General features: G+C 45.9%; 1 protein-coding gene across 2 annotated transcripts in view; it reads right to left on the bottom strand.

The window, feature by feature from the left end:
• The window catches only part of LOC142751109 (uncharacterized), a 52,867-nt gene that overhangs the window by 33,652 nt on the left and 5,039 nt on the right, over nt 1-14,176 (bottom strand). Inside the window, exon 2 of one of the 2 annotated variants that reach the window (XM_075860084.1) lies at nt 13,589-13,686. The exons of the other annotated variant lie outside the window; for it this stretch is intronic. Within the exon in view, the coding sequence (XP_075716199.1) occupies nt 13,589-13,675 (87 nt within the window). The 5' untranslated portion in view covers nt 13,676-13,686. The remainder of the gene's footprint in view (nt 1-13,588; nt 13,687-14,176) is intronic. 2 annotated transcript variants of the gene reach the window in all.

The raw sequence follows: 14,176 nt of genomic DNA on the forward strand, positions 1-14,176 counted from the left end.
GTTTTTTGTTAAGCATGTGAACATAGTCTTACAATCATTGATTCTTTTTTATTTGATTTATTTATGTATGATCTTGGTTTGCCAGGGAAAAACTAGCAAGGGGAACAAAGTCAAAACTCAGTTCCTATCAGCTGATATTCAGTAATATTTTGGAGGTTTGTAGATCAGCCATCTCTCATGACTGTAGGTGGTTTTATTTTTCGGATATCTGTATCACAACAATGTATTTCTAGTGTATAGCAAACAGCAGTGTAGTCAAATTTGTCAAGTTTTATTCATATTCAATGTCACAACCAACTACTGTTGTATGTTAAAGTCTTACGAAAAATAGTTTCTTCGTTTAAATATAAATATATTTATATATTATTGCATTTATGGCACTTATGTGAAACATCAATTAACAGCACGAAAACATCTAATCTATTCAATTCTTCTCTTTAATTGTAAGAAATAAACTCTATGGGGATGTTCCTTAAATGAATGTACAGATCTGTAAGTATATATATATATATATATATATATATATATATATATATATATATATATATATATATAAACAGATGGTAAAGTAAACTCCTTGACTAACAGTACAAATTTTAACCTAAGGACTGCAAGATTTATTTTTTATTTTTCTTCTTTTAATTTTTCGGTTGATGCAGCTTTATCAGGGCTTTTTTTCTTGCTGGATGAGTTGTACTTTATGTATGTACCATTTTCTGGTACATTTACTGTTTGCTTAATCTATGTAAAAAATGTTTGAGAAAAATGCAGAAAAAAAGCTATCCAGGTTTTATGGGCTTTTTTTTTATGCCGCACGCCAATTTTAATCAATGCTGTTATACCTCTATTTTACAAGTTGTTTTACGATGATGAGGATACCTAAAGGGTGTTGGTTTTTTTTTTATAGCTTGTGACAAATGTATTTGTATCTATTTCTCCTTCTACGGTTTTCTTTACATAACTTTTTTTATCTTACACACACACACACACACACACACACACACACACACACACAAACACAAACACACACACAAACATACACATATATGTATATATATATATATATGTATGTAACTGCCGCGGTCACAGACCCCTCTCATCCTGTCGACATCTTCCTCCCGGGAGATGCCAGCACATGCGGCCGCCATGTCCTGCAGTGACCATTAGGGTACCCGCGCGAGCTCATTCCCGGACTTAAAGGGCCAGTGCGCACATGTTAAGAATTAACTAATTACTCCCAGATCACCCTGGACTATAAAAGGAGACCTGCCCTTTCACTCTTTGCCTGAGCGTTGTTTGTATTCCTCTGTTAGTCTTGCAAATGGTCCCTTAGTCGTATCTTGCTCCCAGTGTTCCCGTGCCCTGCTACCTGTATCCTGTATCCTGTGCTTTATTTGTTCCTGTGCCATCTGTAGTGTTGGAGTCGTGTTGTGCCGTCCGCTACGCCTGCTGACTTACACCACATCTGATGTCACCTGCCACGTATTGCATCACCTGCCACCAAGGTCCTATCTGTGCCTAAGCTGTTGCTACTGTCTGGACTATTACAGGTACCCTTGTGCTCGGACTTTATATTGACTTGGTACACTGTTGTTTGGCCAACTGCTACCCCGCTATGGCAGTACGGCCTAGTGGGTCCACATACGCACAGATCGTGACAATATATATGCCAGTACATTAGCTTGTGTACTAATAGAATACAGCGTCCGACTTGCCCACTGGAGGACCGGAGGATCCTCCATGGCCCAGGAAGTGAGCTGCTTTTATCCAGCTGCGTAGCAGAGGGACATTGTCTCCCTGCCACTCTGCTTACTCTTGTAGGCAGGGTCGGCATTAGGGGGGGCAAACTGGGAGATTGCCTCGGGCCCCATCCTCTCAGGAACCCCTGCCGACTATAGCAGCCAGAGTAGCTGCTACAGGGCCTGTGGCATGAGGGGGCCTACGCCGCCCGTCAGATAACATTTATCGGCCGGACGGCAAGGGCCGCCTCATGCTCAGTGTCATTGCTAACACCGGAGGGGGCCCCGGTGCTAGCGACTGCCGCATTCATTTCTATCTTCATCCTCAGAACGCAGATACAATTGATTAGTATGGGCTGCAGGCCACGTTAGGTCTGCAGCCTATAATAGCGTGATGACGTCATTGCATCACGTTGGCCTTTCGCAAGGGCCCTGTCTGAAATGGTGGAGCAATCCGTCCGTCGTGGGAACAGTGCTTAGGAAGTACAATTTTTGTGGGGGGTGCTGGCTGTGTGGCGCTATCTACTGGGGGGGGGGGTTATGTGGCGCTATCTACTAGGGGGGCAGTGTGGCCCTATCTAGTAGAGGGGCTGTGTGGCGCAATCTACTAGGGAGCTGTGTTACACTATACAGGGGAGGGATGTCAATCAGTTAAATGTGTGTCGTCAATCAGTTAAAGACCTTACAGTAAATGTCCACACCATTTTGTTCTTTTTAAAATCTAAGAAGGCCCAAAATTCTGTGTGGATTAATTTTTTAATATACCTTTATACCGGTCAGAGTTCATTTTTCTGATGCAGAGTTTCAAATTACCTACATAGACATTGAGTTAAATTATTTGCTTTAGGCTGCCTGCAGTCACCACTAGAGCCTTGGAGCTCATTACATGTTATGCAACGGTCATGAAAAATATTTTTTAATACACATTCCACGCATTGTATACTCGGGTGAGCTTGTGAGCATTCACACTATATGGTAAAAAAAATTAAAAATAAAAGTTGTGCTACTTATGTTGCCTAGAGATCTTAGCAAACACCTAAGCAGAACTTTCTGTAGTATAGAATGCATACGTTCATGATAATGTCTTTCAATTTGTTTTGCACATCTAAGACATTAAAATAACTATGCTGTAATGGCCGGAAGGAGGTGAAGGGAAAGTGAGCCCTAATCTACCCACCGCCCTGTCCCTGCCTACTTGCAACGACTCGCCCTAGGCGACGAGGTACAACTGGGCGGCGGTCCCTACGCTGTCTAAGTGCACAGGAAAACAAACAGGGAACATGCAAGGGAAGGGGCAGTAGCCACGGAACGCCACGAGGAAACGGAGCGGCGAACGGACAGTCAGGACCAGGACGAAGTGAGTACACCCAAGCGGGCAAGGAGACAGAAGCAAGCCAGGGGCAAAGCAAAGCAGGTCAAGCAGAACTGCAGCAAGGCAGAAGCACGGCAGAAGCAGGCTGGAGCAAGCAGCAGTGGGGCCAGGAATCCAAAAGAATTACAAGCACTGAGGGAGAGAACAGGGCAGGTAATAAAGGACAGGGGGCGGAGCTAACTCCGACAGACCAGGCCGTGATAGGCTCTCCCACTCCTGAGCCTGCCACCCTGGTTGGTGGGAGATGGTGTCAGTCGAACAGGTCTGGCCTCAGGTGTGGATTGATTAATCCCAGGAGTATACCTAGATGAAGTACCTGGCAGATCCCTAACAGTACTCCCCCTTTTATGAGGGGCCACCGGACCCTTACTAAGGGGACCCGGTTTAGTGGGGAAGAGAAGGTGGAACCTCCTGATCAATACCCCAGCGTGAACATCACGGGCAGGTACCCAAGTCCTCTCCTCCGGCCCGTATCCTCTCCAATGGACCAGGTACTGGAGGGAGCCCTGGACCATCCTACTGTCCATAATCTTGGCCACCTCGAATTCCACCCCCTCAGGGGTGAGAACGGGAACAGGAGGTATCCTCGAGGGGGACCAGGACGGGGAGCAGCGTTTAAGGAGGGAGGCATGGAAGACGTCATGTATGCGAAATGATGGGGGGAGCTCCAGACGGAAGGATACAGGGTTGAGGACTTCAATGATCTTATAAGGTCCAATAAATCGGGGAGCAAACTTCCTGGACGGGACCTTAAGGCGCAAGTTCCTGGACGACAACCAGACCAAATCCCCGACGACAAACCGGGGGTTAGCAGAACGTCTACTATCCGCCTGAATCTTTTGTGCGCTCTGGGACGCCTCTAGGTTCTTCTGAACCTGGGCCCAGACGGTGCACAGTTCCCGATGAACATCCTCTACCTCAGGATTATTGGAACAACCAGGGGAGACGGAGGAGAATCTTGGGTTAAACCCGAAATTACAGAAAAACGGGGAGACCCCTGACGAGTTACTGACCCGGTTATTCAAGGAAAATTCAGCAAGGGGAAGGAATGAGACCCAATCGAATTGACAGTCAGAGATGAAACACCTTAAATATTGTTCCAGGGATTGGTTGGTCCTTTCCGTTTGGCCATTAGTTTCGGGATGGAAGGCGGAGGAGAAGGACAGATCAATCTCCAACTTTTTACAAAAAGCTCTCCAAAATAAGGAAACAAATTGTACCCCTCTGTCAGAAACGATATTGACTGGGGCCCCATGGAGACGCAGGATGTGTTTCACAAACAAAGAAGCTAACGTCTTGGCGTTAGGTAGCTTCTTAAGGGGCACAAAGTGGCACATCTTGCTGAAGCGGTCGACTACCACCCACACCACCGACTTGCCCTGAGATGGAGGCAAATCGGTGATAAAATCCATGAAGATATGGGTCCAAGGTCTCTGGGGAATGGGCAAGGAACGTAGTAGGCCCGCAGGTCGGGACCTAGGGGTTTTGGACCTAGCGCAAACCTCACAAGCGGCGACGTAAGCCCTAACGTCTTTAGGCAACCCAGGCCACCAATAGTTTCTGGTAATGAGGTGTTTGGTGCCCAAGATGCCAGGATGACCAGATAGAGCGGAGTCATGGTTTTCCCTGAGTACCCTCAGCCGGTATTGCAGGGGAACAAACAGTTTGTCCCCAGGGACGTTCCCGGGAGCTGCACCCTGATCAGCCGCAATATCAGAAGCTAAATCAGAATCCGTGGCAGAGACGATTATACCAGGGGGTAAAATACAAGCAGGATTCTTCTCAGAAGGAGGATTGGCCATGAAACTACGTGACAGAGCATCAGCCTTAATATTCTTGGACCCAGCCCTATAGGTAACCAAGAAATTAAATCTGGTAAAGAATAGTGCCCACCGAGCTTGTCTAGGATTAAGCCTCCGGGCCGATTCTAGGAAAACCAGATTCTTGTGATCCGTAAGGACCGTTACCTGGTGTCTGGCCCCCTCCAGGAAGTGCCGCCACTCCTCAAAAGCCCATTTAATGGCTAGAAGTTCGCGGTTGCCAATATCATAGTTACTCTCCGTGGGCGAAAACTTCCTAGAGAAGTAAGCACAGGGGCGGAGATGGGTGAGGGAGCTGGTACCCTGGGACAAGACGGCCCCCACTCCCACCTCGGAAGCGTCAACCTCCACAATAAATGGCTCCTCTTGGTTGGGCTGAATCAGCACGGGGGCCGAGATAAAGCACTTCTTGAGGGTCTCAAAGGCCTGGACGGCCTCAGGGGGCCAATGGAGGACATCAGCACCCTTGCGGGTAAGGTCCGTAAGAGGCTTAGCGACGACCGAGAAGTTGGCAATAAATCTCCTGCAATAGTTGGCGAACCCTAAAAAACACTGTAACGCCTTAAGGGAGGCAGGTTGGACCCATTCCGCCACAGCCTGAACCTTGGCAGGGTCCATGCGGAATTCATGAGGAGTGAGGATTTGCCCTAAAAATGGTATCTCCTGTACCCCAAAGACACATTTTTCAGTCTTAGCAAACAGATTATTCTCCCGAAGGACCTGGAGCACCTTCCTGACATGCTCCACGTGGGAGGACCAGTCCTTGGAAAACACCAGTATGTCATCAAGGTACACAACAAGAAAATTACCCAGGTACTCTCTCAGGATTTCATTAATAAAATTCTGGAAGACAGCAGGGGCATTACACAACCCAAAGGGCATGACCAGGTATTCGAAATGACCCTCGGGTGTGTTGAACGCAGTTTTCCACTCATCCCCCTCTTTGATGCGGATAAGGTTATATGCCCCCCGTAGATCGAACTTAGAAAACCATTGGGCTCCCTGAACCTGATTAAAAAGATCCGGAATCAAAGGAAGTGGGTACTGGTTCCTTACGGTGACCTTATTCAGGTTACGATAATCAATGCACGGCCTAAGACCACCATCCTTCTTCCCCACGAAGAAGAAGCCAGCACCTACAGGAGAAGTCGAGGGGCGAATGAAACCCTTGGCCAGGCATTCTTGGATATATTCCCTCATAGCTTTACGTTCAGGACATGAAAGATTAAATATCCTCCCCTTAGGAAGCTTGGCACCAGGCACCAAATCGATAGCGCAATCGTAATCTCTATGGGGGGGCAACACCTCGGAGGCCTCCTTAGAAAACACATCGGCGAAGTCCTGAACAAACTCAGGAAGCGTGTTTACCTCCTCCCGGGGAGAAATAGAGTTAACAGAAAGACATGACATAAGACATTCATTACCCCATTTGGTGAGATCCCCAGTATTCCAATCAAACGTGGGATTATGCAACTGCAACCAGGGAAGGCCTAAAACCAGATCAGACGATAATCCCTGCATCACCAGTACAGAGCACTGCTCCAAATGCATGGAGCCAACAAGGAGTTCAAAAACAGGAGTATGCTGAGTAAAATAACCATTAGCAAGGGGAGTTGAGTCGATTCCTACTACAGGGATAGGATAAGGTAAATCAATACAAGGCATCTTTAGAGACATAGCAAATTCCGCAGACATGATATTAGCAGATGACCCTGAATCCACGAAAGCACTGCCCGTGGCAGCCCGGCCAGCAAACGAGACCTGAAAGGGAAGCAAAATTTTATTGCGTTTCACATTAACGGGAAATACCTGTGCGCCCAAGTGACCTCCCCGATGATCACTTAGGCGCGGAAGTTTTCCGGCTTCTTATTCTTGCGCCTGGGACAGGTGTTCAGTAGATGCTTGTCGTCCCCACAGTAGAAGCAGAGACCATTCATTCTGCGAAACTCCCTACGTTGTCGAGGGGACATGGAGGCCCCGAGTTGCATAGGTACCTCCGAGTCCTCCGTGGAGGGGCGAGGAGACGGGACCTCGGGGGGGATCGCAGAAAAGTCAGAGGGGAGCACACTGAAGCGTTCTAGCTGACGTTCCCTGAGACGTCGGTCAAGTCGTACTGCTAGGGCCATAACCTGGTCAAGGGAGTCAGACGAGGGGTAGCTAACCAGCAGATCCTTCAGGGCGTCAGATAATCCTAACCTAAACTGGCACCTTAGGGCTGGATCGTTCCACTGAGAAGCTACGCACCACTTCCTAAAATCAGAACAGTATTCCTCAACCGGTCTCCTACCCTGACGTAAGGTCACCAGCTGACTCTCGGCTAAGGCAGTCCTGTCAGTCTCGTCGTAAATGAGTCCGAGGGCAGAGAAAAAACGATCAACAGAGGAAAGTTCAGGGGCGTCAGGAGCCAAGGAGAAGGCCCACTCTTGGGGCCCTTCCTGGAGTCGGGATATGATGATACCCACCCGCTGGTTCTCGGAACATGAGGAGTGGGGCTTTAGGCGGAAATACAGTCTGCAACTCTCCCGGAAGGAGAGAAACGTCTTACGGTCCCCTGAGAACCGGTCAGGTAACTTGAGGTCGGGTTCTAGAGGTGAGGTGAGGGGTACTACTAAAGCAGCGTCACCCTGATTGACCCTTTGGGCCAGGGCCTGGACCTGTAGGGAGAGGCCCTGCATCTGCTGGGCCAGGGTCTCAAGGGGGTCCATGATAGCGTCAGCGTAGGAGAAATGGTAGACTAGGTAAGGGCTTGTAATTATGTAATGGCCGGAAGGAGGTGAAGGGAAAGTGAGCCCTAATCTACCCACCGCCCTGTCCCTGCCTACTTGCAACGACTCGCCCTAGGCGACGAGGTACAACTGGGCGGCGGTCCCTACGCTGTCTAAGTGCACAGGAAAACAAACAGGGAACATGCAAGGGAAGGGGCAGTAGCCACGGAACGCCACGAGGAAACGGAGCGGCGAACGGACAGTCAGGACCAGGACGAAGTGAGTACACCCAAGCGGGCAAGGAGACAGAAGCAAGCCAGGGGCAAAGCAAAGCAGGTCAAGCAGAACTGCAGCAAGGCAGAAGCACGGCAGAAGCAGGCTGGAGCAAGCAGCAGTGGGGCCAGGAATCCAAAAGAATTACAAGCACTGAGGGAGAGAACAGGGCAGGTAATAAAGGACAGGGGGCGGAGCTAACTCCGACAGACCAGGCCGTGATAGGCTCTCCCACTCCTGAGCCTGCCACCCTGGTTGGTGGGAGATGGTGTCAGTCGAACAGGTCTGGCCTCAGGTGTGGATTGATTAATCCCAGGAGTATACCTAGATGAAGTACCTGGCAGATCCCTAACATATGCATCTTACAGATTGTGTATGTGAATTAAAGGGTTATTCTCATCACAGAAAGTGGGGGCAGGGGCAGGAGGTAAGTCAGTTCGCCCCGGTTCTCCCGACCCGGTTGTTAAAATGAGAGCCGGTTCGCAGAACTGGGTTGAAGCAGGAAACTGGAATCGGTCCCCTGCACTCAATTGTATCCGCGTCCTTAGGACGCGGATACAACTGATTTGCCTAGTGCTGCCCTGGCGAGGCACAGGATGCCTCACCATTCGGCGCTTTAGCGATGATGCATCGTTCCGCTGGAGGAGACCTGGCATCACTGGAGGACGGCGCGGGAACGGGGACAGGTAAGCATATAATGTTTTTTCTTTTTTTTCTTTTACTGTGGCCCGTTTTGGGGGCCCTATCTATAGGGGGGCCCTAACTACAGGGGAATATATAGGGATCCTATTTAGAGGGAACGCCTCAGTGGGCACTATCTACAGGGGACGCAACAGGGGGCACTATCTATGGGGAACACTACAGGGATGCTACATGGAGCATGCTCTACAGGGAACCCTACAGATGGCAATACCTACAGGGAATGCAACAGAGGGCCCTATCTACAGGCAATGCCACAGGGGGCCCTATCTACAGGGAATGTCACAGGGGACACTATCTACAGGGAACGCCACAGGGGGCCACTATCTACAGTGAATGCCACAGGGGGCCCTATTTATAGGAAACATCACAGGGGGCCCTATCTACCGGTATGTTACAGGGGGCAATATTTACAGGGTACGCTACAGGGGGCCCTATGTACAGGGGACACTACAGGGGGCCCTATGTACCGGGGAGGCATATCTACAGGGGGCACTATCTACAGGGGGTCATCTCTACAGGGAATGTTACAGGGGGCACTATCTACAGGGGATGCTACAGGGGTCACTATCTATCGGTGGATGCTACAGGGGGCACTAATTGCTCTATAGGGAGCCCTATCTATAGGAGACGCTACAGGGGGCCTTATCTACAGGGGACTCTATAGGGGGCCTTATCTATGGGGAGCACTATATACAGAGGGCTCTATGAGGGGCACTATCTACACGGGGCACTGTGTGTGTGTGTGGTGCATTAATTTACAGTGTTTGACACAATTTGATTTATGGGCGCAGTGTATGTTACTATTGTATTCAGGGGCACAGTGTATGGTACTATTATATTTAGGGGCATAGAGTGTGGCACCATAAGAATTTTATCTTCGTTTATAGGTGCGGAAATGTTGGAAAAATTAGCTTTCCAGAGACATCTGAGCGGCGAAATCTGCAGAAAAGAGTCATGGACAGGAAGCATCATCATAGAGGTCTGGATGGGATGGAAAAGAAAAGATAAAAATAATTACTTCAATCTGAGAAGACGTCACCTGTGAGTCACGAAATGTAAATGTTTATTCTCCCTGTGAATGATTAGTACTGTAGTCATTGTATGATCTGCAGCGAGACGATGGGTGTATCGTTCTTTTTTGTGAGACAGCAACTCCTAGCATATCCTTACCATTGCTCCGGCTATACTGGGAGCTGTAGTTTTATGCCGTACAAACTTAGATGGCAGGGGTTAAACTAAATTTGCAAATGATCTCTGTACTGAGCTGTATTTATGTACTGAGCTTGGTTCTGGTGCTGTATATATGTACTGAGCTTGGTTCTGGAGTTATATACATAACAACCAATCTCAATACATATATACAGCACCAAAGAGAAGCTTAGTACAAATATACAGCACCAGAACCAAGCTCAGCATATAAATACAGCACCAGAAAAAAGCTCAGTTCATAAATACAGCACCAGAACAAATCTCAGTACTTATATACAACACCGGAACCAAGCTCAGTACCTATATACAGCACCAGAATAAAGCTCAGTACATATATAGCACCAGAACCAAGGTCAGTACATATATAGAAGAGAGGAGCAGCATATCGAGCTGGCTCGGAAGGTAAGCCTGCTCCATATATCCCCCACCGCAATAGGGCGTGCTATTACACAGTGGGGAGCGAAGGGGTTAATCCCTTTTTTAGAACTATTAATTTATAATATATATATATATATATATATATATATATATATATATATATATATATAGATAGAATCCAGCTGCACAGGCTTAAATTAAAGAGGGTGCAAGCTTTAGGGAACTGACCACTGTCCCTCTAGACAAAAAGCAGTAAATAGGCAGCACTCACGAAGGCTTATAGTGAAAAAAGAGGGTGCTTTATTGACCCCAAAAGTGCAACGTTTCGGCTCACACAACCTGAGCCTTTCTCAAGCTTGAAAGGCTCCGGATGTGTGAGCCAAAACATTGGACTTTTGGGGTCAATAAAGCACCCTCTTTTTTTCCCACTATAAGCCTTTGTGAGTGCTGCCTATGTACTGCTATATATATATATATATATATATATATATATATATATATATATATAAAAATAAACAGAACTTTATCTATTTTTAACTTTTTCTATTGGTCCCCCTAGGTGACTTGAACCAGCAATTTCTTGCACAATATACTTCAATACTAATGTATTAAAGTATATTGTGATTTTTGCAGGCTTCTCTTAAGCCCCAGACTGCTAAGACAATCATCTGATTGAGTCATGGGAGGGGGGCATTGGGACATCGGAGGGGGATCTTTCTAACGTCTAAAATGCCACGGTTGCCATTGACAGCGGTATCCAAGGGGTTAAACAAGCAGGGTCGTTGCAATGAAGTGTCGACAGCCGACATTCAATCTATGCTTCATACTTTCCCTCACGGCATCCGCCACATATATATGGCGGATATCGGAATGGGGTTAAAGACAGACTATTATTGGCAACAGATAAAAAAGATCAATGGGAAAATATCATATATATCATAGTATTGGTCTTTCAAGGCGTTTACCCCTTGGAAATAATATGTAAAATAGAGGAAAAATAAGAAAACTGATAAAAAGGTAAAACATTGTGTGCAGCTTTTATTTTTTTTATAAACTGCCCTAAAATACCAAACATGGCTGATACGGCAAAAACAACATTTTGCAATTCTTAACAATTTTTTTGAATTGATAAATGTCAACCAATGGTTCTGAGAAAAAAAATGGTGTATTCAAAGCACAACATACAGCGGGAAAAAACTGGCCAAGATCACATACGCCGTTTTCCTGCAGTATTTTTTGCCGTTTTTGGCTGTTTTTTTTTTTTTGCCAAAGCCAGAAGTAGATCCAAAAGGTAGGAAAGGTTTAAAGAAAAGACTGGTGCATCACCTTTCTTTTATGTCTACTCCTGTTTTTGGCCAAAATTAACTGAGCCAAAAACTGCACCAAAAACTGTGTGTGTAATCTTGACCTTATAGTGTCAATCAAGGCTTGGGACAATAAGATGATCAATTTATATGGCAGTACCGGCATGATTATTTATTTAAATGCATGCTGTAATGACAATGCATGTTACCCAGTGCTAAAAGAGAATTTTCTCAAGTTATTGCTGAGAAGTCAAAACAGCTACAATGGTATTTGGTTCATCATTACTTTCTTTCTAGATTTCATAGTGATATCCCAAATACAAAGCCTGCTGTTGCATAACACATCTTGCTGCTACAGAAGCACTGGACGTTTCTTTATTTTACTTCCCATTTTTTGTGATGGAACATTGCTTTTAATTTTCAGCCAGCTAAATTATTCATTATTATTCAGAAAAGCAATATTCTTTGTAATTTAATCTAGTAGGTGTTAGACTAATAACCACAGCATGTCTTTGGACTTAATGTCTACTAATTGTGTACTACAAAGACAGTGACGAAATACTGACTAGACAGATTAGGAAGCTTACTTTTCTTGTTTCTCTTGTGTAACTTTTACATTGAATAGATTCCAAAAATATTTTACCAATATCTTATGTTTGGTAAAGATTTGTTGCTGGTGATTAGAAAAAGGTTATTTTTTTTCCCCAGAAAAAGCGCAACTCTTTTCCATGGGTTGGGTCTGGTATTATAGCACATGTGCACTTGACCCAATTCAATCCCACTTCATTCCTAACGCTACTAATGGGTTTATCCCAGCGCTAACCCATCTCTTCAACCTATCACTAACCACTGGCATCTTCCTTTCTTCATTCAAACATGGAACCATCACACTATCCTTAATAAGACATCCCTTGATACGTCATCACTGTCCAACTATCACACCATCTGACTATTCCCATTTGCTTTGAAATTCCTTGAACAGCATGTCTACCTTGAGCTGTCCTCCCACTTCTTATCCAACTAATTTTTCAACCACCTACAATCTGGCTTCTGTTCTCAACACTCCACTCAGACTGCCCTGACCAAAGTAGCTAATGATCTTGTAACTGCCAAAGCCTCAAGACATGACTCTGTGCTCCTCCTTGTAAACCTGCCCTCTGCCTTCGACACAGTCAACCATTCCCTCCTATTACCTTTGGCCTGGGACAGCCCATAAAATCCCATGGCTTTCAGTACCACTTCTATGCTGACAACACACAAATTTACCTCTCTGGCCCAGATATCACTTCCTACTATCCAAAGTCCCAGAGTATCTAACAGCTATTTCCTCCTTTTCTGCCCACCTCCTTAAACTAAACATGGAGCAAACTGAATTCATCATCTTTCGCCCATCTCACTCAACCCCCTTACCAGAACTATCAATTACAGTTAATGGCTTCACACTTTCTCCAGTTGTCTGCTGTCTCTGAAGGACAGGGCAGAATCCCAGATTATCCAAAGTGCAGATCTAAGCCCTTATAGCCTATGGCTGCCTCCACCTCAAAAATATTTCTCAAATCCGCTCGTTCCTTAACCTCGTGTTAAAAAAAAAAAGGCTAGTACATGCCCTCATTATCTCCCGCCTAGATTACGGCAACTTCCTTCTCTGTGGCCTCCCATTTTACACTCTTGCACCTCTTCAATCTACCCTCAACTCTGCTGCCAGGTTAATCCACCTCTGCTCTCGTTTTTCCCCTCTGCCAATCCTTTTACTGGCTACTCTCATATTGGTGCATTCCCAGAGAATGCAGTTCAAAATATTAATAATGACATACAAAGTTGTCCACAACTTGTCCCCTCCAAACATCTGTGCCCTAATATCCCGACACCTCCCCACACATAATCTCCAGTCTTCACAAGACCTTCTGCTCTGCTCTTATCTTCTCCTCACATTATTGTCTCTAAGATTTCTCCCGTGCTTCCCCATACTCTGAAACTCTCTAACCCAACACCTCTCTCCCACCATTCAAACCTTCAAAAGTAACCTGAAAACCCACCTCTTCAGAACAGCTTACAACATACAATAACTCGGGTGTCACTACTGTACCAGATTAACAGCTTCTACCGTCACGTTCTGTCTTCTTTCCCCTTCTGTTGCAGATTGTAATACCTCGCGGGCAGGGTCCTCTCTCATTCTGTACCAGTCTGTCATTTATTAAGATAATGTTTATTGTACTTTTTGTTTTATTTCTCATATCATGTACTTAAACCCCTTCTCATGTGTACAGCACCCTGGAATTAAGGATGCATTAAAATAAATAATAATACAAAGATAAATTTGTATACCACGCACACCTCCTGGGTGGTCGGAGCATTTAAAGAAACGGGGTGTCCAATCTCCCCTTTAACACATGAAAAACACATAACTAATTTACCGCTCGTACGATCAATATGAGTCCACAACAGATAAGTTCTATGATCAGGGAGTATGACTCCCCTTTACACCCTTAGGTACGCCAAAATTCAATGCTCGGGGCTGTTTTAGATGACAGTCAGTTGGGCTCTGTAGTCACACTGTTGACAAGACAAGCTCGTGCAGATCTTTCCACCAAGCCTATCTTTTTCAAGGAAAAGTTGACATAGAGTAGCACTGCACCAACAGTGCAAATCAAGGAAAGTTGTAATAATACTCACA

The sequence above is a fragment of the Rhinoderma darwinii genome, chromosome 3 (genome assembly GCF_050947455.1).
Source record: "Rhinoderma darwinii isolate aRhiDar2 chromosome 3, aRhiDar2.hap1, whole genome shotgun sequence".
Classification (NCBI taxonomy): domain Eukaryota; kingdom Metazoa; phylum Chordata; class Amphibia; order Anura; family Rhinodermatidae; genus Rhinoderma; species Rhinoderma darwinii.